Source organism: Scyliorhinus torazame, chromosome 3 (assembly GCF_047496885.1).
Source record: "Scyliorhinus torazame isolate Kashiwa2021f chromosome 3, sScyTor2.1, whole genome shotgun sequence".
NCBI lineage: Eukaryota > Metazoa > Chordata > Chondrichthyes > Carcharhiniformes > Scyliorhinidae > Scyliorhinus > Scyliorhinus torazame.
Genome location: NC_092709.1, coordinates 198,975,088 through 199,002,409, shown reverse-complemented (window position 1 = coordinate 199,002,409; position 27,322 = coordinate 198,975,088). Strand labels below are relative to the sequence as shown.

At 43.3% G+C, this 27,322-nt stretch overlaps 1 protein-coding gene across 1 annotated transcript in view; it reads left to right on the top strand.

Moving 5' to 3' along the window:
- The window catches only part of nfxl1 (nuclear transcription factor, X-box binding-like 1), a 235,755-nt gene that overhangs the window by 86,036 nt on the left and 122,397 nt on the right, over positions 1–27,322 (top strand). Inside the window, 3 exon segments of the mRNA XM_072496719.1 lie at positions 4,532–4,691; positions 9,751–9,842; positions 11,108–11,129. Coding sequence (XP_072352820.1) covers positions 4,532–4,691; positions 9,751–9,842; positions 11,108–11,129 — 274 coding nt within the window.

Here is a 27,322-nt window from a genome sequence, read left to right as displayed (position 1 = left end):
GCTTCCATGTGGTCACTCGCCTGGAACTTTACAATAAGCTAGTTTCTTGATTGCTGACTTAGTCTTCTATAATGACCTTAAAGATAGTATGTAGCCCATAGGCTAGTGGTTCCATATCTGTCCTGCACTAATGAAGCAACTGTTCTCCCAGCCAAAAATAGATTTGAAAAGGTGGGATAACCATTTCCAAAATCTTTGAAACAAGCAATGAGCTGTTAGTAATGAGGCTATCTTTCAGTTTCCTTTGTGTTCCATCAGTGATGCTGAAAAGACCAGTGGTTTCTGTAAAATGGGAATGCCACCTAGTTTTCAAACTATTTTGGCTGAGATAAAGCTGGTTGTGAACGTGCAGCCTCAATTAACTCAGTTTCCGTGGTGCTTGAGTAGGCGTCCCAGTAGTCCAAAGATGTTTTAATTGTCAAACTCTGCAAGGGAATTTAACTTTTTTAAATCTCTGATAATCACCAGGAAATTGCTCGTCATTGTTGTGAAGATCCTTGCAAGAGTGACGCTCAATTGCCGTATTCAACACAATGCTGAAAAAGACAGTTTAAAAAAAATACATTTATTGAAAATTCTTCATTATAAACAAAATAAAACAAAACAATTAATTCAAGTTACAAAGACAAATAACACGACAAGCAAAAGCACTAATTTAACCCCCCCCCCCCCCAAAAAAAACCTAAATGTAACCCTTTAACAACTGATGGTGACTAGCTCTTTAAAAAAAGAAATGAATGGCTTTCATCATAGGCAGCACCCTTCTACCGACCCCCTACTTGTCCGAAAGAGAAAATGCTGGAAAATCTCAGCAGGTCTGGCAGCATCTGTAGAGAGAGGAAAGAGCTAACATTTTGAGTCCCATGACTCTTTGTCAAAGCCCTACTTGACCATCTCCAAATGGAAGAAAGACATGAGGTCACCCAACCAAGCCAAGGCACCGGGTGGTGTTGGAGACATCCACTCAAGAATAACTCTTCTCTGGATTATTAATGAGTGGACATGGCTCCAGATCGACATTAAGTTGAAGAAAGAGATCCAAAAGCTTACTAACTTGGGTCAAAACCAGAACAGAGTATAGTTAGCTGGCCCCCAAGAACACCGCTCTCAAGTGTCCTCCACCCCAAAGAAGAATCCACTCATCCTCTCCTTGGTCAGGTGAGCCGTGTGCACCACCATGAAATGGATCAGACTAAGCCGAGCACCAAAGGACATGGATTTGATCCTGTGAAGAGCCTCCCTCCATACCTCATCATCCAGAATGGGACCCAATTCCCCCTCTCATTTCACGTTTACATCATTCAACGTAGCCAACTCCGCTGATAGGCTCAGGCACAAAATAGTCCACCCATCAGACTCGGTCAAAGACAAAATTCGCTTCAACGGCGAGGAGGGTGGTGCCAAGGGGAAAGAGGGAAACGCCTTGCCAAAAAATTGCGAAGTATCTGAAATGACCTCAACGTCGAGTCCAGACCTGCTGGCAAAAAAGTGGTTATTGCAGTTGGGGCCAACAAAGATATGGAACTAAGTTTAAAATGCTGTCTGAACTGCTTCCAGATTCTAAGGGCGGACACCACTACCGGATTCAAGGATAATTTCGCCAGAGAACAGCACCAATCCGGTTACTAGTGCACCAAGGCTAAAACCCATTTGCCCCCGTGTGGAACCTGGATCGCTGAACCATTCCAGAACCTTCTGAATATTGGCTGCCTAATAGTAAAATAATAAATTGGGTAAAGCCAAGCATCTTGATTGCCTATCTCTCTGGAGGAACGCTGGTCGGATCCTTGGGGTCTTACCCGCCCAAATGAATGAGGACACTAATTTATTAATTTTGACAAAGAAGGACTTGGGAAGAAAAGTGGGGAGACATTGAAAAATTTTTTAAAAAATCTTGGAGCATATTCATCTTAATAGTCTGGTCCTTGCCTGCCAAAGACAGAGGAAGGTTATTCCACTTCTGTAAATCAGATTTGATCCCATTCACCAGACTAGTATAATTTAATTTATGAAGCAAGGCTCAATCGTGGACCACCCAGATTCCTAGATAACGAAAGCTAGATATGGCAAGGCGAAAAGGCAACATCCCCAGATAGGCTCCTCTCCCGGTGGATTAACTGGGACGTTTTTGCTCTTATCCAAGTTCAACTCATACCCAGAGAAGGAACCAAAGCTCCCTAACAGCTTCATTATCTCATCCATAGTGGATACTGGGTCTGGAATATAAATAAGCAGATCAGCCTTGTACAAGGACACCTGATGCTTCTCCCCTTCCCGATTTATGCTCCTCCACTACTGGAAGGATCTCAGTGCTATGGCAAGTGTTTCTATTGCCAGAGAAAATCGGTGTGGAGATGATGGACATCCCTGCCTCATGTCCCTAGTCAGTAGAAAATAGAGTTTAAAGCATTCGTATGGCCATGAGCAGTAGGGGCCCTATACAATAAACAAATCCAGTATATAAACTTTTGTCAAAATCCAAACCTCCCAAGAATCTCTGAGGTATCCCCACTCCACCCTATCAAACACTTTTTCAGCATCTAAGGAAACAATCCCCTCGGGTTCAGGCACCGAAGGGGAGGCAGGGCTCCAACCGCAGTGGCAGCACTTTTGAAGGTAACTTGCTGTACGCATTTAGAAGTGAAATAGGTCGATACAACCCACATTCTGTAGGGTCCACCTTTCTCAAGGATCAAGGAAATAGAGGCCTGTGCTGTACGGACAAACCCCAGAAGTCGCTGAACATGTCTAAAATTAGAAGCACTAATTGTTCCGCAAACTTATAAAACTCAATGGGGAAGCCATTGGGGCTGGGAGCTTTACCCATCTGCATGTCCTAATTTCTTCTGGGTCCAATGGGAATTCCAACTTTTCGCGCTCCTCCCTCCCTACCACTGGGATGGATAACCCATCCAAAATATCAATCATGGCTAAACTCTCCGTTGGGGGCTCCGATCTATAGAGATCCCGATTTAAAATGTTTCAAAAGCTGCATTGACCTGAGGCGGTGCGGAAACCAGGCTGCCACTCTAGTCCTGTACCTGCACAATCTCCTAGGAAGCTGCCTGCCGTCTCAGTTGGTGAGCTAAAAGGCAACTGGCCTTCTCCCTTGATTCATAAAATACACCCCTCGAATATCGCAGCTAGCCCACCTCCTTATCCGTTGATGATAATCCAAATCATATCTGCAGATTTTTCCTACTTGCCAACAACTCCGGTTTGGGGCACGTGAGTACTGATAGTCCATCTCAAGGATGGAGTGCACCAGCCTCTAGCGCTCTGCCGTCGCTATCTTTACTGAAAAAGTTTAGAAAGGAAAGAGACATAGAAGAGAGATCGCTCGATGGAAAGAGAAATCTGTATAATTGGCATGAAGTTCATGACTGCTCATTCTGCACCCAATGTGAAACTGAATTTTACCCTCTATTTCTTCTGATTTACTATGAACAATGTAACTGAACATATAAACTGACATTGTGAATCTAATTCCATGATGTGGAGATGCCGGCGTTGGACTGGGGTGAGCACAGTGAGAAGTTTTACAACACCAGGTTAAAGTCCAACAGGTTTGTTTCGATGTCACTAGCTTTCGGAGCGCTGCTCCTTCCTCAGGTGAATGAAGAGGTATGATCCAGAAACATATATATAGACAGATTCAAAGATGCCAGACAATGCTTGGAATGCGAGCATTAGCAGGTGATTAAATCTTTACAGATCCAGAGATTCCATGATGTGCTTGTTCTCAAGTTCAGAAAACAGCAATAAATTATAATTAAGTAGATAGAAGAAGTAGTGCCAATGTTTATGTATTTTTTCCAAATATACCAGTTACTTACTCCTGGTCTCTCTCGACCTAAATTTACATGTATCTGTCAATTGAGCAACAAACATCCTTTAGCAATAGCTATGGGAAAGCAGAAATGTATACACTTAGACTTTGTAACCTTAATGGTGCCGCTTCAGATGGGGTTTGCAAAACATTATTATATAAGCCAACGTTCATTTAATAGTATTAAATACCATGTCATATCATGCGATCATAGAATGTTTACAGCACAGAAGGAAGCCATTTATCCTTTTGTGTCTGTACCAGCACTCTGCAAGAGCAATTCCCCTAGTCCCATTCTTCTAGCTTTTGCTCATGGCTCTGCAAATTTTTCTCCTCAGATAATGATCCGACTCTTTTTAAAGCTATGATTGAATTTGGATCCATCATACTCTTCGGCAGTTCATTCCAGATCCTAACCACTCACTGCATAATTTATTTCTGATCTTTTTGCAATCACAAATCAGTGCCCTCTGGTTCTCAATTGTTCCACCAATGAGAAATGTCCCCCACCCCCATTACCTTGTCCTCTTGATTTTGAACTTCAAATCAAATCTCCTCTCAACCTTCTCTCCAGAATAACGGCATCTTTCAATCACCTACCACACAAAATCAATCCGTTGTATTTTCTAAATACCTATGTGTTTTTTGATTCTAGCAAACCTATTTTAATTTTCTAAGTTTAAAAAAATAATTTCTCTCCAGGAAACCACCCACATGTCATCATCCAAGCAGAGAGAAACACAGATGCCACTTTGATTGTTGTCCTCCATGCAAGCAGCCCTGCCAGAAAGTACTAGCTAAGTGCGACCACCTTTGTCCTGCAACATGTCATGATGAAGTACTTGTCAAGCAAGCAAATTCAGTAAGAATTTTTAGTCTCAGTACAGAGCTAAACTTGAAATGAACTTTCCTGGAGCTTATTAGTCTGGATGCAGTCAATGCAGCATCTTTCCAGCAACTTTGCGGAAAAGTGAAGATTGGTTTGGTCCTTTAAAAGGACGTATGAGTTAACTTTCTAGTCCATTAGTTTGTTAAAATTTGTTACTGGTTAGTACGTAATACACGTAATATACCTGGTATAGCGCTGTATAATTCATATTTTCAGCCAACAACTTTGCAGATGATTTCACATTGGCCTCATTTTTATTGGGATTGCAGATCATATTCATTAAAGGTTTCGGATAGACAGTACTTGTAATTTTTTTTCAAGTGGGCGAACGTAAAGTGAACATGTTATGGACTTTGAGTGTTTTTTTTCAAAATATAGAGCTGGATTCTCCGATTTTGAGACTATGTCAGGAGCATGGGAGGCTAGCAGCTGGGCCACTTAAAGCCCGGCTTTACCTGCAGATACATACAGAGAATTGCTGGGTCCGTGGCCGCGCCCGGATCTGGCCTGCTAGATAGTGCTCCCCTGTCGCCCCCTCGCCACGCCGGACCAAACCCCAGCCACCACCGAAACCCCTCGGGCAGCGGAACGGCCCCCCGTCCACCCAGTCTGTGGCTGGCTGGACACAGTCCACAGCTGCCACACAAGGTCCCCGAAAACTGTGAGCACACGCGCCCCACGCCATCGGGAAGTTGGCCCATCGGGGGAGGGCCTCGGGTGACGTCCTGACGCCATCCCAATGGCGTGGGGTGTACTCCGTGATGACGCTGTTTTTGAGGGGGTGCAGCATCCAGAAAACTGCGCCGCTCCCGATTTTGGCATGAATAAGGATTCTCCGGCCAATCACCGAATGCGATTTTGCCGTCTGCAATCGGAGAATCCAGCCCATAGTTTCTGAAGCAGTCAACTGGCAAATGATCTGCAATTCTAATTAGAGTATTGACTCCTTATCGGTGGGCCCCGATCACGGACCAGGCCACCGTGCACCCCCCCCCAGGGCCAGATCCCCCCCCCCAAAGACCCCGCTAGATGGCCGACAAGCCAGGTCCCGCCGGGATGGACCATGTCCATTTATGCTGGTGGCACTGGCCAGGAACGCTCGGCCCATCGGGGCCCGGAGAATTGCCCGGGGGGGGGGGGGGCTGCTAACGGCCCCCGACCAGAGCGGCGTAAACCCCGCCCGAAAACCGGCGGCGGAGAATTCGGCAGCTGGCTTCGGTGGGGTGGGATTCACGCCTTCCCCGGCGATTCTCCGACCCGGTGGGGGTCGGAGAATCCCGCCCCAGTTTAAAAAAAAAAAAACTATAGATGATGAATGGAACATTGAACATTAAACATTACAACGCAGTACAGGCCCTTCGGCCCTCGATGTTCCGCTGGCCTGTGAAACCACTCTAAAGCCCATCTACACTATTCTCTTATCGTCCATATGTCTATCCAATGACCATTTGAATGCCCATAGTGTTGGCGAGTCCACGACTGGTGCAGGCAGGGCATTCCACGCCCTTACTACTCTCTGAGTAAAGAACCTACCTCTGACATCTGTCCTATATCTATCTCCCCTCAATTTAAAGGTATGTCCCCTCGTGCTAGACATCACCATCCGAGGAAAAAGGCTCTCACTGTCCACCCTATCCAATCCTCTGATCATCTTGTATACCTCAATTAAGTCACCTCTTAACCTTCTTCACTCTAACGAAAACAGCCTCAAGTCCCTCAGCCTTTCCTCATAAGATCTTCCCTCCAAACCAGGCAACATTCTGGCAAATCTCTGCACCCTTTCCAATGCTTCCACATCCTTCCTATAATGCGGCGACCAGAATTGCACACAATACTCCAAATGCGGCCGCACCAGAGTGTGGTATAGCTGCAACATGACCTCATGGCTCCGAAACTCAATCCCTCTACCAATAAAAGCTAACACACCGTATGCCTTCTTAACAACCCTCTCATCTTGGGTGGCAACTTTCAGGGATTTATGTACATGGACACCGAGATCTCTCTGCTCGTCCACACTGCCAAGAATCTTACCATTAGCCCAGTACTCTGTCTTCCTGTTATTCCTTCCAAAATGAATCACCTCACACTTTTCTGCATTAAACTCCATTTGCCGCTTCTCAGCCCAGCTCTGCAGCTTATCTATGTCCCTCTGTAACCTGTAACATCCTTCCGCACTGTCCACAACTCCACCGACTTTAGTGTCATCTGCAAATTTACTCACCCATCCTTCTACGCCCTCCTCCAGGTCATTTATAAAAATGACAAAGAGCAGTGGCCCCAAAACAGATCCTTGTGGTACACCACTAGTAACTGGACTCCAGTCTGAACATTTCCCATCAACCACCACCCTTTGTCTTCTTCCAGCTAGCCAATTTCTGATCCAAACTGCTAAATCACCCTGAATCCCATGCCTCTGTATTTTCTGCAGTAGCGTACCGTGGGGAACCTTATCAAACGCTTTACTGAAATCCATATACACCACATCAACTGCTTTACCCTCATCCACCTGTTTGGTCACCTTCTCAAAGAACTCAATAAGGTTTGTGAGGCACGACTTACCCTTCACAAAACCGTGTTGACTATCTCTAATCAAATTATTCCTTTCCAGATGATTATACATCCTATCTCTTATAAACCTTTCCAAGATTTTTGCCCACACCAGAAGTAAGGCTCACTGGTCTATAGTTACCGGGGTTGTCTCTACGCCCCTTCTTGAACAAGGAGACAACATTTGCTATCCTCCAGTCTTCTGGCACTATTCCTGTAGACAAAGATGACTTAAAGATCAAAGCCAAAGGCTCAGCAATCTCCTCCCTAGCTTCCCAGAGAATCCTCGGATAAATCCCATCCGGCCCAGGGGACTTATCTATTTTCACACTTTCCAGAATTATTAACACCTCTTCCTTATGAATTTCAAGCCCTTCTAGTCTAGTAGCCTGAATCTCAGTATTCTCCTCGACAACATTGTCTTTTTCCTGTGTGAATACTGACGAAATATATTCATTTAGCACCTCTCCTATCTCCTCGGACTCCACGCACAACTTCCCACTACTGTCCTTGACTGGCCCTACTCTTACCCTAGTCATTCTTTTATTCCTGACATATTCAAAGAAAGCTTTAGGGTTATCCTTGATCCTACCTGCCAAAGACTTCTCATGTCCCCTCCTGGCTCTTCTTAGCTCTCTCTTTAGGTCCTTCCGAGCTAACTTGTAACTCTCGAGCGCCCTAACTGAACCTTCATGTCTCATCTTTACATAAGCCTCCTTCTTCCTCTTGACAAGTGTTTCAACTGCCTTAGTAAACCACGGTTCCCTTGCTCGACCACCTCCTCCCTGCCTGACAGGTACATACTTATCAAGGACACGCAGTAGCTGTTCCTTGAACAAGCTCCACATTTCCATTGTGCCCATCCCCTGCAGTTTTCCCCTCCATCCGATGCATCCTATGTCTTGCCTCATCGCATCATAATTGCCTTTCCCCAGATATAATTCTTGCCCTGCGGTATATACCTATCCCTTTCCATCACTAAAGTAAACGCAATGGAATTGTGGTCACTATCACCAAAGTGCTCACCTACCTCCAAATCTAACACCTGTCCTGGTTCATTACCCAGTACCAAATCCAATATGGCCTCGCCTCTCGTTGGCCTATCTACATACTGTGTCAGGAAACCCTCCTGCACACATTGGACAAAAACAGACCCATTTAAAGTACTCAAACTATAGCGTTTCCAGTCAAGGAACAGCTACTGCGTGTCCTTGATAAGTATGTCACCCATCTATCTTTATTCTTCGGAGTAACTTCATCCCTGAAGCTTCTATCTATGACCACCTCTGCCTCCCGAATGATCCGAAGTTCATCCAGCTCCAGCTTCAGTTCCCTAACGTGGTTTCTGAGGAGCTGGAGATGGGTGCACTTCCCACAGATGAAATTAGCAGGGACACTGACCTCAAACATTCTGCAGGAGGAACATTGCACTACCTTCCCTGCCATCCCCTCTAGATAAAAAAAGAAAAAGAAAGAAAGTGTTTACCTGTTATTCACTCCCCTTCTCAGCAGCACTCACTCAACAACCTCTGCGCCCTGCACGATACACCTGAGGGAAAAGAAAAGAAAAACTACTTACCAGTCAATCCCTTACCTGCAGGCTGTGACTAAAGTGTCACTTGACAACAGCCCCTCCACAAACCACCTTCAAGTTAGTGTGACCACAACGGAGGTATGCACATTTCCCCGCAACGGCCAATCAGCAGCTCCGCTCTACTGCCCCCTGCTGATTGCTTGTCTTCACTTGAACAGCTGGGGCATTTAAGACAAAAGCAACAAAGTTTTTACTAAGGACGTTGAATTTTATCTTTCCATCAAGAAAAGTTACTACTTGCATTTTTTTCCTGCATTGAATCAGGTTCTGTTTTCAAGTTTGCATAAATCTTGATTGTTTTGGAACTGTAACTTGCAGATTATTACTATACAGTACAATTTCAAATTCGAAGGATGAGAATTCTGCAGCTAGTAAACTACCTCCCAACTTACCAAAGCCGATCCGCCATCTGCAAGGCTCAGGCCAGGAGTGTGATGGAACGCTCTCCACTTGCCTCGATGAGTGCAGTTCCATCAACACCTTAAGAAGGTGGACATGATCCAGGACTTGGAACTATTTTGCTGTTCCTTTTCTGTTGTGTCACAGACCTGCAACTGCTGAACAGCATTGTGGTTGTACTTGCATCATATGGCCTGCAGCGGTTCAAAAAGGCAGCTCACCACCACCTTCTCAAGGAAAATTAGGGGTGGGCAATAAATGCTGGTCTAGTCAGTGACATCCACGCCCAGAAAGAATAAATGGAAACAAACTCAATGTGGAAAAGGATTCTGAAAATTGAAATTAAATTATGCAGGCTAAGTATCTTCTATCAGAATATCTTGATTAACTTTAAACATTCTTGGATAAAGTTTACTTGAAAACAAATTATAATTTTGGTTAATATTTTTCTAAGGATTTCATTTATCACTCCTATATCTCTTATCCTCTTAGCATCAACCTACAGGTCCATGGGAGCAACGTTCTGAGCCAACTTTCATTCGAACTGCAGTGCCCTGCCCATCTTGTATGATTCCTATTCCTATGTAAGTACTGATGTATGACTTTTAACTCAGTCTTGAAATATTTCTGTAGGTAATTCTGGAAGCTAATTGACAATATGCAACTCATTTCGCTGTTGCCCACCATTTCTTATAAATTCTCTAATCCAAAAGCATTTCCGTTTCAAACATAATGCTGATTTTAGTTTGTCATAGTATTCTTTCAATTCTTTGAGAATTATACTACAAGTTGGGCGTTTAGAATATTATTTTTTCCAATTAAAGTTTGAATAGGCTCATTCATGCATAGGAATTGCTTTCATTATTTGCATTTTCATCATTTCTTCCTTTTGGAGCATATGCCGTTTTCATTCCACTTTGTTATGGTTGCTAGCACTTATTATTGAAAACGTATTTGTCCAAAACATTGCATGCATAACTATTTACCACAACAGCTGGGACCGGTTTAGCTTAGTCGGCTGGACAGCTGTTTTTTTGATGCAGAGTGAGGCCAACAGTGTGAGTTCAATTCCTATACAGGCTGAGGTTATTCATGAAGGCCTCACAACCTTGCCCCTCGCTTGAGGTGTGGTGACCCTCAGGCTAAATCACCACCAGTCAACTCTCCCCCCTCAGGGGAAAGCAGCCTATGGTCGTTTGGGACTGTGGTGACTTTACATTACATTACCACAACAACGTGCATTTATTTAATATCTTTAAGGTAGAAGAGAGGGAATAGGCATTGCACCATGGGTGAGGAGGAGGCAGCAAAGACTGAAAGCTGGATTTTAATGAGATTTTCAAATCTGGAAAAGAGACGGAGGAACTGGGTTGGCTGAGAGAGAAAGCAATGGATCAGCAAAGATGGAGTTAATCCTTTAGTAGCACTTGGTGTGAGACCGGTTTTGTTTACACTAATTGGGAGTTTGAGGAGGTTGGAAGATCAGTGAGAGGGACCTCCGAGGTATTGAGTCTCAAGGTGAGTATAACTTTCAGCAGCAGAGAAGCTGAAGGAGTGCCAGTTTGAATTGAAGAGGTGCAAATAAATGGTCTTGGGGAGCATAATGGGTTGGAGATGTAAAACTGGAGGGTATTAAAGAAACCTAGAGAGAGAGGGAGAAAGATGGAGAGGCATAGGATATGAATTTTAAATTTAAACATATTGGCTACTTGGATCAGCAGGACCGTGTAAAGTGGGACTTGATTAAGATATGTACAACATATGGGTACAGAAATAATTAATAATATTTATTTAAAAATTTGCTTGCTTGTGTTAAATCTTTACTATAATTCACTATTTTGTTTTGCAGGGCTTGTCTTGGAAAACATGAGGTGAGCCCAAAAACAACAATAAGGGTAAAATATGCAATTGTGTATCGGAGTCATCAAATTTCAGTGTAGTGTCCGTATAAATTTCTTGTAAATAAAAATGCATCTACTGGACCAGGGTTGTTGTAGACTGGTGGTTGATGAGATCTGATTTTAGCAGAATTAAGTGTATTTCTTTTAGATCTGAGGTAGAGGGCTCAGAGAAAGCAAGTGTTCACATTGAAAACAAACTTTAAATGTATTTTACATCTTAGTTTGAACCCCATTTTGATTTCAATGGGACATTGTTGATATTTAAAAGACACCAAGTGTCCTTCAATATAAATCAATCTGCAAAGTTCAAAAAGTTGATAGAGAGGGGTAGTTAATGTGCATTTAATTTCTGCAAAGAGATTATTGCATTATTTCTGATTTACTTATTGGATGTGGCAATGGTCACATGCCAAAATTATATTAAATTTTACCTGATTCTATATACTTTTAATTACAAAGATGACTTTGGTTGAGGGGAAACTTGTTCAGTTGACAGAACTCTTAATATTACCACCCAATCAATTCCAATGTTGCTGCTGTTCTGTTCCTCTCAATTTGCTATCAGAATTTGTCTGCTATTTAACTGCTTAAACCTGTTTGTTTAATCAAGTTTGCGGATAGTCTGTTTAAGACCATTTGATATTGAAGGTGAAAATCACCTATATATGCCCGGTTAAAAAAGGTCTTACAGACCAGATCCCAGGATCACTTCATGATTTATGTTGTATTTGTCAATCTTAGCTAAGGCAGCATTAGGGCACTACAGTCACCCTGAGGTTTGGAAGCCAAGGACTACCATGATCCCTGTAAATTGTGGTTGAGTGGACAATGTGTATGTAGACATCAGCTGTGGACACTGATGGGCTTGGATGTGGTGTACTATAGACTAAGCTGGCCTACAGCACTTGCATTCTACTCTTGCACAAAGAATGGCCCTTTGGCGTGGAATATTGGCATGACAATGGAACTGTACCCTAAAAGCCAAATCTTTGTACGGTGAAAATTGGTAGAAAAATAACGGAATATCTAAATAAATAGTACATAAAGAAATTCCCATATGAAACACTCTGATACTTTAAATTAAGTACAACGAAAAGCCTCACCTATACCACCCCTGAACGAGACGACAATTTCACAATAGAAAAAATAAGGCAACATTAAGTAAAAACAAAGTCCCTGATGTTGTTTGAATAATCTAATTGTGAATATACAAATTAATATTAAGTCTGTGTTCCTTAGGACCTCATGACGACGTCTTTTACTATTGAACTTTCATATTAGTGATTCCAGAGATCAGAGGAGCTGTTACTTAAGTATTCTAAATTAATAATACAAGAGACAAAGGATGACACTTAAATTACACAACTAATTTTCAAGCTGGGATACATGTATAAATACAAGCATTTTATGTTTTAATCTTTTTTTAGGAAGTTGTGTAAAGAATGAATTTTGACTGGTTACAATTTTATTGATGGAAACACTAACTCCTTCACAATCTTCGACTGAATATTTGGACAAAAAAGTTTCCAAATGAATTCTTGTCTTAAAATTGCAACATTTTCTAGTGAAATGTTTATTTATAGCAGTATAAATCATGTCTGAATTAATGAGAGATCCTTTGGAAGCATGAACTCGGTATGCTAACAAAATTAACCTAAAAATTACTATCCTTTAGTGACTATCCTTTAAATAAAAGCAAAGTGCTGCATATGCTGGAGATGTGAAATAAAAACTGCTGGAAAAGCTCCAGCAGCATCTGTGGAAGAGAAAAGAGCTAAAATTTTGAGTCTAATTTAACTTCTTTGAAGATTGTGCTTGTTAAGACTGTCTTGTAAACCAGTCCACCAGGTTTGTCGACCACGGTGTATGTAATGTTACAATCAATATATACAGCTTCTTAAAAAATTTAATGAAGTGGTTTTTGGTGATCCACCTTGAAAATACTTATTTGCTCTCATAATCAAAGAAGCCCTATAGTGTAGAAGGAGGCCATTCGGCTAATCAAGTCTACACTGACCCTCTGAAAGAGCGCTCCAGCTAGGAACACTCCCCTGCCCAATCTCCGTAACCCCGTAGCCTAACCTGGACACTTGAGGGGCAATTTTATCATGGCCAGTCCACCTAACCTGCACATCTTTAGACTGTGGATAGAAACCGGAGCACCTGGAGAAACCCACGCAGACACTGAGAAAGTGCTAACTCCACAGAGATAGTTGCCCAAGGACAGAATTAAACCCAGCAGTGCTAGCCACTGTGCCGTCCATTGAATATTTCTATAAATTTTATAGAAATGTTGAGATTTACAGTCATTGAAACTACTTTTGGAGCATGATTTTATGTAGTAAGACATAGAAGTGGATAAAAAAATTCATTTGTACAGTAATTGACTTTTTGAAAAGAATATAAATCACGATGAGCATTGTGCTTGGTAGCAGGAGAACATTTTCAGATAAAACGCTGGCTTCCTTATCTGTGTAATAGGATTTATTTGAAGGAGCTTCTACCTATAAAACCTGCTCTCTGGTGGCCTGGCATTTTGTATGTAATTGTTGTGATATTAGATATTCACTTCAGCAGATAGTTGTTTTCCGAAAACTAAGATTAGCAGTTGAATGTGTGAAGAAGTCTTGTCTTTGAGTATTGTAGGCGAACCATGCAAACTTTGTGATTTAATTTTAATTTAAACATAGGGATTGAATTCTTTCTAGTTTTTTAAAATATCTTTATTGACTATAGTTTAAAAATAATTGCTTATTCGTTGCAACTTTAAACATCTTTTGCCTTGATTCAAAATTGCATTGGGTGCTATTGTTACTTTGAGATGCAGATTTAAACTTTGTATACAATATCATCTAAGTGTTATCAATGCTGCTGTGAGCTTACTAACATGGCACTTAAGTCATGTACCATTGGCAAGAAAGAGGCTTAAAGTGTGAAGTTTTTCGTGGGAACCTCCTTAATTTTAAGGAGGTTTTAACAACACAGAAATAGGCCATTCAGCCCAATCAGTTGATGTGGGTGCTTATGCTGCACTTGAGTCTCCTTCCATCTTTTATCATCTAAATCTACCATCGTTACCTTCCAATCCCTTCTCCTTCGTTTACTTGTCTCATTTCCTCTTAAATGCATCTATATTCTTCAACTACTCCCTGAATTCCATATTGGGTTCTTTCATGCGATGTGGACACTGTGGACTTGAAAAGTTGATGGTGAGCTGTCTTCTTGAACTGCTGCAGGCTATGTGGTGCAGGTACATCCACAGTGCTGTTAGGGAGGCGTTTCAGGATTTTGACCCAGTGATAAAGGAGTGTAATATGGTTCAAAGTCAGAATGGTGTGTTGCTTGAAGGGGAACTTGCAAGTGTTCCCATCCATCTATTTTCCTTGATCGTCTTGCTATAGAGTTTGTGGTTTTGAGAGGTGCCTTTGTGAGTCGTGACAGTGCATCTTGTACACATTGCTGCCACGTCAGTGGTGGATGAGGTGCCACCTCAAAGATTTTAGGACAATTGGTCAAGCAAGATTTTCCATTTTTGAATATATATGTTCACTGATCGTTTATGTATTTCTTCATTCCAGATGTTTCCTATTCTATCCTTTCGTAAGATTTTCATTATTTGTCCTCCCACCCGCATTACGCTGACTGGTCTGTAATTCCCTGGCTTGCTCTGCCCCTTCTTAAATATAAGAATTGCATCATCACCTATTAGCCTCAGCACTGAAGAAACCTGGCATATGGTAGGACGCAACAGCCCACTCAATAGGAACATAGGAATTAGGAGCAGAAGTAGGCAATTCAGCCCTTCGAGCCTGCTGCTCCGCTATTCAATCAAATCATGGCTGATCGCTTCCTGGTTACAAATCCCCCCCCCCCCCCAGCCCCTATTGCCCATATCCCTTTGAACCCATTTTTAAAATCAAAAATATATCTATCTCTTTTTTGAAAACATAATGACTGGATTCCACCGCACTTTGGGGCAGTGAGTTTCACAAATTCACCATCCTCTGCGAAAAATAGTTCCTCCTAATCTCAGTTCTAAATCTATTGACTCTCAACCTATATCCGTGACCTCTCGTTCTAGATTTCCCCACAAGGGAAAACATTCGGTCTGCGTTTACTTTATCAATCCCATTTAGTATTCTTTACATTTGGATCAGATCCCCTCTCGTCCTTCTAAATCCAGCGTGTATAAGCCTAAAGTGTTTGTCAACCCTTTCATCCGCATAATCAATCTGGTGAATCTCCTCTGAACTGCCTCCAAAGCCACCATATCCTTCCTCAAATAAGGAGACCAAAACTGGACACACTACTCCAGATATGGTCTCATCAGCACCCTATAGAATTTCCACAATAATTCTCTACTTTTATACTCCAATCCTTTTGCAATAAACGCTAATATTCAATTTGCTTTTGTAATTGCATGCTGTACCTGCATACCGACTTGCTGTGATTCATGAACAAACCCCCTGCCCAGATGCACCTTGAATCTGCTTTCCATTTAAATAATTAGTCTTTCTATTTTTTTGAAACCAAAATGGATAACTTCACACTTGTCCACATTAAACTCCATCTGCCAAATCTTGGCCCCATATCCTAGCCTATCTATATCTGTCTGTAAAATATTTATGTCCTCTTCACTGTCTGCTTTCCCACCTATTTTCGTATCATCCTCAAATCTTGCTATATTACACTCCCTGTCCCTGCTTGCAGATCATTTATATAAATTGTAAATAGTTGAGGTCCGAGGGCTGACCCCTGCGGCACCCCACTGGTTACAGTTCGCCAGCCAGAGAAGGACCCATTAATCCCGACTCTCTGCTTTCTGTCAATCAGCCAATCCGCAATTCAATCTAGTAGTCTGCCCCCAATCCCCTGTGATCTCACCTTCTGGAGCAGTCTTTAATGTGGCACCATATCAAAGGTCTTCTGGAAGTCTAGGAACATTCTGGAACATCCACAGATTCCCATTATCCACCTTGCTGGTTACATCCTCAAAGAACTCAAGCAAGTTTGTCAAGCATGACTTGCCCCTCATAAAACCATGCTGACAATGGTGGATTGAGCTTTATCTTTGCAAATATTCTGTCATCTCCTCCTTGATGATTGATTCCAGCAACTTCCCCACCAGAGGCCAAGCTGACCAGTCTATAGTTTCCTACTTTTTGCCCCTCTCCCTTTTTGAATAGGGGCATCACATTAGCATGTTTCCAATCCACTGGGACCCTTCCCGAATCCAGGGAATTCTGAAATTTCACAACCAATGCATCCACTATCTCCGCTGCCACCTCTCTTAATACCCTATCGTACAGGCCATCAGGTCCTGGAAACTTATCTGTCCTTAGCCCGATCAGTTTATTCAATACAATCTCCCTAGTGATGGCTATTGCACAAGGTCCTCTGCATTAATTGTAGTTTTTGGAAAATAAAGACCGAGGCAAAATATTGGTTCAGTGCCTCCACCATCTGTGTTCCCCTTTATAACCTCACCAATATTGTCAGCGAAATGGACAACATTTACTTCAGCTATTCTCTTCCTCTTTAGATACTTACAGAAGCTTTTGGTATCAGTGTTTGTTTTCTGCTAGTTTCGCTTCATCGTACATCTTGGCTCTTTTGATTTCATTTTCAGTAGTCATATGGGCCAGGGTTTAGAAAACTCCAAAGTATATCATGGAGTTCACCTGACCCACGACTTTTAATAGATTTTGGTTATGGGGAGTACAAGGGTCCACTTTCCAGATGTTGTGTGCAACAGTGACCTTAAGTATTTTTAAATAATAACAATGTTTATTCTATGAATCCAGTTAATATTTTATAAACACACAGAATTTATATAAGTATTGAGTATAAGAATTGGCAAGTCATGTTGCAGCTGTATAGAACCTTAGTTAGGCCACACTTGGAGTATAGTGTTCAATTCTGGTCGCCACACTACCAGAAGGATGTGGAGGCTTTAGAGAGGGTGCAGAAGAGATTTACCAGAATGTTGCCTGGTATGGAGGGCATAAGCTATGAGGAGCGATTGAATAAACTCGGTTTGTTCTCACTGGGACGAAGGAGGTTGAGGGGCGACCTGATAGAGGTATACAAAATTATGAGGGGCATAGACAGAGTGGATAGTCAGAGGCTTTTCCCCAGGGTAGAGGGGTCAATTACTAGGGGGCATAGGTTTAAGGTGAGAGGGGCAAGGTTTAGAGTAGATGTACGAGGCAAGTTTTTTACGCAGAGGGTAGTGGGTGCCTGGAACTCACTACCGGAGGAGGTAGTGGAAGCAGGGACGATAGGGACATTTAAGGGGCATCTTGACAAATATATGAATAGGATGGGAATAGAAGGATACGGACCCAGGAAGTGTAGAAGATTGTAGTTTAGTCGGGCAGTATGGTCGGCACGGGCTTGGAGGGCCGAAGGGCCTGTTCCTGTGCTGTACATTTCTTTGTTCTTTGTTTGTTGTTCTAGTAAACAGCTTATCAAATACCAACATGCATAACCCCACAGATACAATACTAAAAGAGCAAAGAAGAGTACAGCACAGGAACAGGCCCTTTTGCCCTCCAAGCCTGTGCCAACCATGCTGCCCGTCTAAACTAAAATCTTCTACACTTCCGGGGTCCGTATCCCTCTATTCCCATCCTATTCATGTATTTGTCAAGATGCCCCTTAAACGTCACTATTGTCCCTGCTTCCACCACCACCTCCGGCAGCGAGTTCCAGGCACCCACTACCCTCTTGTGTAAAACAACTTGCCTTGCACATTGATGCACCACACACATCTCCTATAAACCTTGCCCCTCGCACCTTAAACCTATGCCCCCTAGTAATTGACCCCTCTACCCTGGGGAAAAAGTTTCTGACTATCCACTCTGTCTATGCCCCTCATAGTTTTGTAGCACTCTATCAGGTCGCCCCTCAACCTCCGTTGTTCTAGTGAGAACAAACCAAGTTTATTCAACCTCTCCTCATAGCTACTCTATAGGTAACCCTTAATACCTTTCCTAGCAACATTCATAAGTTAAATCCTTTTTAATAAAGACCGTAGGTTTAAGTTCTCTACAGAAACAGGTATTACTTTGAAATTATCAGGTGATCTGGAGACATTCTTTAGAGAGAGAGAGAGATATACAGCTTCTTGTTTGAATGCAGCTCTCAAACTCTGAAAACCAAACCAAAAACACATTCACAAAGCAACTTTTCAGCTCAAAACGGAAGTGAAAGACAGCCCAGCTCCACCCACACACTGACATCACTGCAGCTATTTGATAAACACCCATTTCTTAAAGATGCATCCACCTGACAGTAGCCTTTTGCTGAACCTTAACGTTCTCCGAATCCTCCAGCTTACCACTGGCTTTTGCAGTATGGCCTCATTTTTGCCTTCATGCCTTCCATTTTTCTCCCTTTTACAATTCCGCTGCCTCTCAGGAATGTACTTTGAATGGTAGTTAATATCTCCCTTAACATCCGCCATTGTTCCTCAACAGTCCTACACTCCATTATCTGTCCCCAGTCTACTTGGGCCAACTCTTTCCTCAGGCCTGTATAACTACCTCTGCCCAATGCTAAAACTCTAGTTTGGCACTCTGTCTTCTCGCTCAATCTGAAATTGAAATTCTAGCAAGCAGTAATCACTCCTTCCAAGAGGATCCTTAACATCAGGATTATTTATCAATATATAATATAATATAATAGGGGCAGCATGGTAGCACAGTGGTTAGCACAGTTACTTCACAGCTCCAGGGCCCCAGACTCGATTCCCGGCTTTGGTCACCGTCTGTGCAGAGTCTGCAAGTTCTCCCCATGTTTCTTTTAATATAAATTTAGAGTACCCAATTCATTTTTTTTTTTTCCAATTAAGGGGCAATTTAGTGTGGCCAATCCACCTGGCCCGCACATTTTTGGGTTGTGGGGACGAAACCCACGCAAACACTGGGAGAATGTGCAAACTCCACACGGACAGTGACCCAGAGCCGGGATTGAACCTGGGACCTCGGCGCCGTGAGGCGGCAGCGCTAATCCACTGCGCCACCGTGCTGCCCTTTAGTTCTCCCCGTGTTTGCGTGGGTTTCCTCTGGGTGCTCCTGCTTCTTCCCACAGTCCAAAGAAGTGCAGATTAGGTGAATTGGGCATTATAAATTGCCCTTTAGTGTCCAGTAAGGTTAGGTGGGGTTACAGGGATAGGGTGGAGGTGTCGACTTAGGTGGGGTGCTCTTTCCAGAGGCCGGTGCAGACTCTTTTTAAAAAAAAAAAAAACATTTATAAAGTCGATAAACGGTTGCCACCTCCACCTCCGGACGAACCTAACGTTGACCCTCTCGGGGCGAACTTAATTTTTTCAAGTCTGAGAAAGCCAGCCATGTCGCTAACCCAGGTCTCTGATTTTGGGGGCTTCGAGTCCCTCCACTCTAACACTATCCGTCTCCGGCTACCAAGGAGGCAAAGGCCAAAACATCAGCCTCTTTCGCTCCCTGGACTCCCGGACCTTCCGCCACTCCAAAGATCGCCACCTCTGGACTCTGTGCCACCCTTGTTTTAAGTACCGTGGACATGACATCCGCAAATCCCTGCCAGTAATCCCTAAGCTTCGGGCATGCCCACAACACATGGACATGGTTTGCTGGCCCTCCCGCACACTTCACACACTTGTGCTCTATCTTGAAAAACCTGCTCATCCGGGCCACTGTCATGTGTGCCCTGTGGACCACATTGAATTGTATCAGGCTGAGTCTGGCACATGATGAGGACGTGTTGACTCTGCTCAAAGCATCCACCCACAGACCTGCCTCTACCTCTCCCCCTGCCCCCCAGCTCATCTTTCCATTTACCCTTTAGCTCATCTATCTGGGTTTCCTCCCACTCCATAAGCTCTTTGTAGAGTCTTTCGGCACAGGCTTGGAGGGCCGAAGGGCCTGTTCCTGTGCTGTACTTTTCTTTGTTCTTTGTATAACCAAACCCAGTCAATAAAGCCCTCCATGTACAGCCCAAAACGAAAATAAATTTAACAGCACAGGCACGGCATTACTTGCCCCCCAAATTTAATGTCCTCAATCACCTGCCAGTCTTTTGTCCTTAACAAAGTCCATCGCCTCGTCTGGCTATCCAAAGTAATGTTCTTGATTATCGTAGGTGGCCCACAAACGAGCTGGATGCAACAAACCAAACTTCACCCCCTTCTTGAAGAGGGCCGATTTTACCCTACTAAAGCCCGCTCTTCTTTTGGCCAGTTCCGGACCCAAGTCCTGATAGATACGTAGCTCGTTACTTTCCCATTTGCAGCTCCATGTCTGCTTGGTCCAGCGCAAAATCTGTTCCTTATCCAGGAACCCCACCATCGCCCTCGATGGCTCATTCAGGTGTGGCTTCCTCACAAGAGCTCTATGCGCCCTGTCCACTTCCAAGGGTCGAGCAAACGCCCCATCGCTCAGCAGCTTTTCAAACATGTGTGCCACGTATGCCCCTGCGTCTGACCCCTCAATGCCCTCCGGGAGGTCAATGATCCTCAGATTCTGCCTGTTCTCCAGATCCTCCACCTTCTCCTGCAGCCTTTTCTGGTGGTCCCTCATCAGCCCCATCTCCGCCTCCATTGCGGTTAGCTTGTCCTCGTGCTCAGCTACCTTCTCTTCCACCTTCTGGATCGCCAATCCCTGGGCTTCTAGTCGTTGTTGCACCCGACAATCCCTGTCTTAATTAGGCCTAAACATTCCCGCTTTTGCTTGGCGAAACTCTCCTGTATAAATTTCACCAGCTGCTCCATTGACCACGGGACTGCCAATGCCAGTTCCTGTGCCTCTGCCATGTTCTCCTGTGCTGTAGGTTCCACACCCTTTTTTGCACAGCATTTTCTTCTTTTCAGCCCACTTCTGGTCCGCGTCTCCATTAACTGGTGAGGGATTCCTCCTCCTCTCTGCTTCACCCGCTTCCAATTTTACCGATCAAATCCCACAAAAGGCGGGAGAAAAGGTCCCAAAAGTCCATGACGAGCGGCAGCTACCAAATAAGCGACCTCCTACTCCATGGCTGCCACCGGAAGCATCGGCCAGCGCAGACCCGATGGGTCGAATGGCCTCCTTTTGCACTGTAAATTCTATGATTTTAATAATCTTTATTGTCACAAGTAGGCTTACATTAACACTGCAATGAAGTTACTGCGAAAATCCTCTAGCCGCCACACTCCGGTGCCTGTTCGGGTACATGGAGGGAGAATTCAGAATGTCCAAATTACCTAATAGTAAGTCCTTCGGGACTTGTGGGGGATACCGGAGCACCTGGAGGAAACCCACGCAGACATGGGGAGAGTGTTCAGTCTCCGCACAGACATTGACCCAAGCCGGGAATCGATCCTGGAGCTGTGAAGGCACTATGCTAACCACTATGCTATTGTGCTGCCCATCACTCTTCTTCGTTACATAATACTAAATCTAAAATAGTCTCTCCCCGGTTGGTTTCCTCGAGGCTACCCTTACCAATTTGATTAATCCAGCCAATATGCATATTAAAATCACTCATGATTACCGTTGTGTCATTCTCCCAAGCTCTCATTTCGTCATGCTTTATACTGTGCCCCACTTTGGAAGCATTGCTTGCGGGCCTGTAATTTACTCCCACCAAGGAGTTTTTTCTCTTATTTTATATTTCAGCTCCACCTTCTGTTCTATCCTGTCTATCCTTTTGGACTACTGAGTACCCTTAGACATTCAAATCCCAGTCTTGGTCCTCCTGCAACCGTGTTTCAGTAATCCCCACCAAATCATTCCCATTTGTCTCTTTTGTACTGGCAGCTCATTGACCTTATTCCGAATACTGCGTGCATTTAGGTACAAGGTTTTTAAATATGTCCTACTGATTTGTCTTTTCCTTGCAGGATTTTCTTGTGCACTACGCATTTCAGACATTGGCATCCCTATCTGCCACTTTAAACCTTTACTCCCTCCACTGTGGCTACAATATGTACCATTTAAAAATAAGAACTTGCATTTGAATAGTGTCTTTAACAACCACTGAATGTCTCAAAGCATTTTGCAACAAATGAGATACCTTTGAAGTGCACTATTGCAGAGGAAGGACCCTAACAGCCAATTTGTGCGCGGTAAACTCTTGTGATAATAAGTAATCTGTTTTGTGATGTTAAGGAGTAAATATTGGCCACACACAAGAGTAACTCCCTCAGTACTGCACTGGAATTTCAGCCTTGATTTAGACTTGAACCCCAAATATTTTGACTCCAAGGCAGCATTCTCCTAGCAACTGAGCCCAACTGCCACTGCACTTCAGTAACTCGCAAAGGCTTCTTCAACAGTGTCTCACAATACCACAAAGTCTGCCACTTAAGATGGTGGCAGCGGGCCTATGGAAGCATGACCTGCAAATTCTGCTCCAAGCCTTGCACCATTCCGACAGAAATATTCCGCTATTCCTTCATTGTCACTGCATTAAGATCCTGAAACACTCTACCAAACAACACTGTGGGAGTGCTGGTTGGAGTGTAGAAGGCATCTCACCACTGACCTCTCGAGGACAATTAGTGATGAATAAATGCTGGCCCAGAGAAACAATGCCGACACCCTTTGAGTAAACACAAAAGAAGATGGAGATATAGGAGACATGAGGTAACAAAACGTGTCTCAATTTTGGAGGTAAAGCAATCCATGATCTTTTGCACAAAAACAAACTGCTGGAAATACTCAGGTCTGGCAGCATCTGTAGAGAGAAATAGTTAACATTTTAGGTCAATGGCCCTTCATCAGAACTGCATCTGCAGTATTTGGCTTTTGCATGCATTCCTTGTACTTGGCTTCTGAAATCAGAATGAAGCAGGAAAGGGAATGAAGGCAGTAGGTTTTGGGAGCTAGATTGTAGCATAGATGTTAGTCTAAAATTTTGAGTAAAGCTGGCAGGGACAATGTCACTGAGTGAATGCAAGAGAGCAGAGAAAAAGCATGGAAGGTTTAGATGGAGAGTTGAATCATCCAATGTTGGGAGAGTCACTTGATGCACAGGCAAAGAGGAGATTGGGAAAGAAATTTGAGTTGAGAAATATCATGCCGGGGACGTGGGGAGTTTTAAAAAAGTCTTGCATTTATGTAACTTTTCATGACCATTAGATGTCTCAAAGCGCTTTCATGGAATTTACAGTGCGGAAGGAGACCATTCGGCCCATCGAGTCTGCACCGGCTCTTGGAAAGAGCACGCTACTTAAGCTCACACCTCCACCCAATCCCCGTTACCCTGCAAACCCATCTAACCTAAAGGCAATTTAGCATGGCCAATCCAGCTAACCCGCACATCTTTGGACTGTGGGAGGAAACCGGCGCACCTGGAGGAAACCCACGCAGACACTGGGAGAACGTGCAGACTCCGCACAGACAATGACCCAAGCGGGAATCGAACCTGGGACTCTGGTGCTGTGAAGTCATACAGCTAACCACTATGTTACCGTGCTGCCCAATGAAGTACTTTACAGCCAATGAAGTACTTTTGAAGTGTCGTCATTTATAATGTAGAGTATGCATGCAGCAAACTCCCAGAAACAGCAATTGGGCAGAACATCATAGATAACTCCCCTACTCCTTTTCAAAATATTTTCAGGGATGCTCTTCAATGGCTCCCCTCTTGCTCTGCACCATTAACTCTGGTGCTCCGACACATCTATCCTGCTGTTTCTCATCTACATGTTACCCCTTGGTGATACCATCCAAGGCACAGAATTAATCTTCACATGTACACTGGTGAAACCTAGCTTTCCCGCACCGCCGTTCCCTTGACTCCGCCACTGTTGCTGAATTAACAGACTGCTTATCCGACATCACTATTGGATGAATAGAATTTAAAAGGATATGGGGAATAGGAAGGAAGATGTATTTGAGACCAGGAAGAGATCAGCCATGATCTGATTGAATGGTGGAGCAGGCTCGTAAGGCTGAATTGCCTACTTCTGCTAATTCCTATGTACTTCCAACACTTTGTTGATGTAACATTAAAATAAAATAAAGTCACTGTCAAAATTATTCATGAAGTGGAGATGCTGGCGTTGGACTGGGGTGAGCACAGTAAGAAGTCTTACAACACCAGGTTAAAGTCCAACAGGTTTGTTTTGAATCACGAGCTTTCGGAGCACTGCTCCTTGCTCAGGTGAACGACCTGAGGAAGGAGCAGTGCTCCGAAAGCTAGTGATTCGAAACAAACCTGTTGGACTTTAACCTGGTGTTGTAAGACTTCTTAAAATTATTCATGCATGTGCTTTTATTTTTAAACAGTCAAAGTAATCGTCATAATACACCTTTTTGGGTAAATTCTTTAATTTTTCTAAAATGTTAAACATAAAAAAGACTAGGCAATTTTATTCTTGTTTCATATATCCAAAAGACAATTACCCGGTCTCTGTAAACTTGGTGGATGAAAAAGAGGATGGGTGCATTCAAAAGATGAGAATTTATGGTCAGGAACAGGTTGCCCTGCCCTCCTTGAGAATGGTATGAAATGCAGAACAACCTTTCGACTTAATGGGGAGTGAAAGAGAGAACATTGATGATGTACTTAATCTCTGTCAACATTCTTAGAGTTGTGTTGGTTTGGTTCAGTTTGGACCTTTTCATGAGATCACTTGTATCAAAAATGTAAAGAAGTAGCCGTTAGTCAGTGAATCCACAGTTGGGAGAATCTCTGACTGCAGTTCGGAAAAGGAAATTTAGAAATTTGATAGATTGCGCACAGATCATACTTTGCTTTGGTGAAGGGAAATAGTTATTCCTTTGAAACAGACATGAAACTGTTTAATTAAAATCGCATGTGCCAAAATACATATCTTGAAAGCTACTTTAACTTTAGTTTAATTTGAACATTGTAAATTCAAGGCCAGATGTTCTTTATTAATGTACGGATTGTATTTCTTCCCAGCAACATGCGTGATGCGTATGAAATCAAATTCTCTCTAAAATGTTCACAAAAGTAAAATGAGACCCTTTTGTTTTGCTTGCATTTGCAATGGACAGCTTTCAGTAGACAGCCAAGAGATATGTGAGATGTCTTGTACATCCTTTGATATAGCAAAGGTCAGTTATTCAGCTATTGTAAATGTTGCTTTGAAGTATGTCAAGGGGGGATTTGTAATCAAGCCTTTTTAAATGTCAGAGTCAGCTCTGCCAGAGACTTTGAAACTTAGAGATAGTAAGGAACAAGTGTGATTGTAAGGCTGCACATCTTGGATAATCTTTTTCAAGCAATTGCTGAGTGTTGTTTGCAAAGAAAATTTTCTAACTTTTTATTTGTCGGGTTTGAAAGTGAGGATCTTGTAAAATGCAGTGGGTGGCCTGCCTGTCGCGTAGCTAATCCCCTAACCCCATTTTATGGGTGAAGGGGGGGGAGGGAGGATGTGTTGGAGGAGGGGGGTGAAAGGTACTGGGCGGCTCGCCTGTCCTTGGGCCAATTTTAATAATCTATATTGTCACAAGTAGGCTTACATTAACAGTGCAATGAAGTTACTGTGAAAAGCCCCTCGTCGCCACATTCCGGCGTTGTTCGGGTACACAGAGGGAAAATTCACAATGTCCAATTCACCTAACAGCACGTCTTTCCGTGAACGTGGAAACCGGAGAACGTGGGGAAAACCCATGCAGACACAGGGAGAACGTGCAGACTCCACACAGACAGTGACCCAAGCTAGTAATCGAACCTGGGACCCTGGAGCTGTGAAGCAATAGTGCTATCCACTGCGCTACTGTGCTTAAATGACCAATTAATGATCACTTAGTGCCTCATCCTGCCCCAACCACTATTTTATCCATGGTAGACAAATGCCCACACCAAGCACGTAGCCCAGCAGGTTTTACTGGTCAAATTGGTATTGAGCAAGGTGGGCATCTCCTTTGGAGACCCCCTTTGCCCATCTGAGGCACCTAAACCTCCTCATTAATCCTCATCTCTGCCACCTCAAACCATGCCTCCAAACCATGCCTCCAAATCCTTTACACTCCTATTTAGGGATCTGCCAGCTATGCCCTGCTGATACCCATAAATATTTTCAATCCGTCCTCTATTTGTTCCTCCTCTTCGGAAACTGGCTTAGTCCAACAATTGCCACTACTCAAACCTGGCGCTGCTGGGACTACAGAGCTGATGGCCAAAATGGGGGTGGAAGTCTTGCACTTAGCCAGTTAATGCCTTGCCGAATATTTAATATTAATAATCTTTATTGTCACAATAACACTGAACACTACAGAAATTATGCCAAGTAGAATATTATATATTTTTTCATTCTCCGCAATGAAGTTACTGTGAAAAGCCCCTAGTCGCCACATTCCGGCGCCTGTTCGGGTACACTGAGGGAGAATTCCGAATGTCCAAATTACCTAACACCACGTCTTTCGGGACTTGTGGGAGGAAACTGGAGCACCCGGAGGAAACCCACACAGACACAGGGAGAACGTGCAAACTCCACACACACACACACTGACCCAAGCCGGCAATGGAACCTGGGACCCTGGAGCTGTGAAGCGCCAGTGCTAACCACTGTGCTACCGTGCCGCCCAGCTGCTGGGCAGCTGTTATCAGCTGTGTTCCTGTAAGAACACTATTCATGAAGCCCTGTGCTGCTCTTGCTCATGTATTGCTTGTTTGGCCCTTGTTCCGCACTGTAACCAATCTCTATTTGTTGATGTGCCATTTGTCAATGTACTCTGTCGATTATTCTTTTGTCTACCATGTATGTACTGTGTACGTTCCCTTGGCTGCAGAAAAATACTTTTCATTGTACTTCGCTACATGTGACAATAAATATAAATCAATCAATCAATCAGCAGCGGGAAACCCCACCACCCAAAAACACCTACGCTATGTATGCATCTGCAGAATAGGAGCCTGGGATGTTAAAGCATCTTGTTTGTAAAACTTAAACCCATTTTTAGATTGTTAAAGGAAAACCCAGGCTGCATAAATAAAAATAAGTTTGCAATCAAGACCTTGAGGAGTTTAGATGCTTCTTTAATTTAACAATATATTTTTGAGGAAAGCACACTGAGTGTCCACATTGGCATTGCCTGATTTATCCTGGACATTTTTTGGCTTTTGATTTTTGTTAAGAGAATCATTTTGAGGGTTTTGAAATCATACAGCTGGGTATTAAGTTTGCATTTTAGCAATGTCGATTTGATTGTTTGCTGCTTTAAAATAAA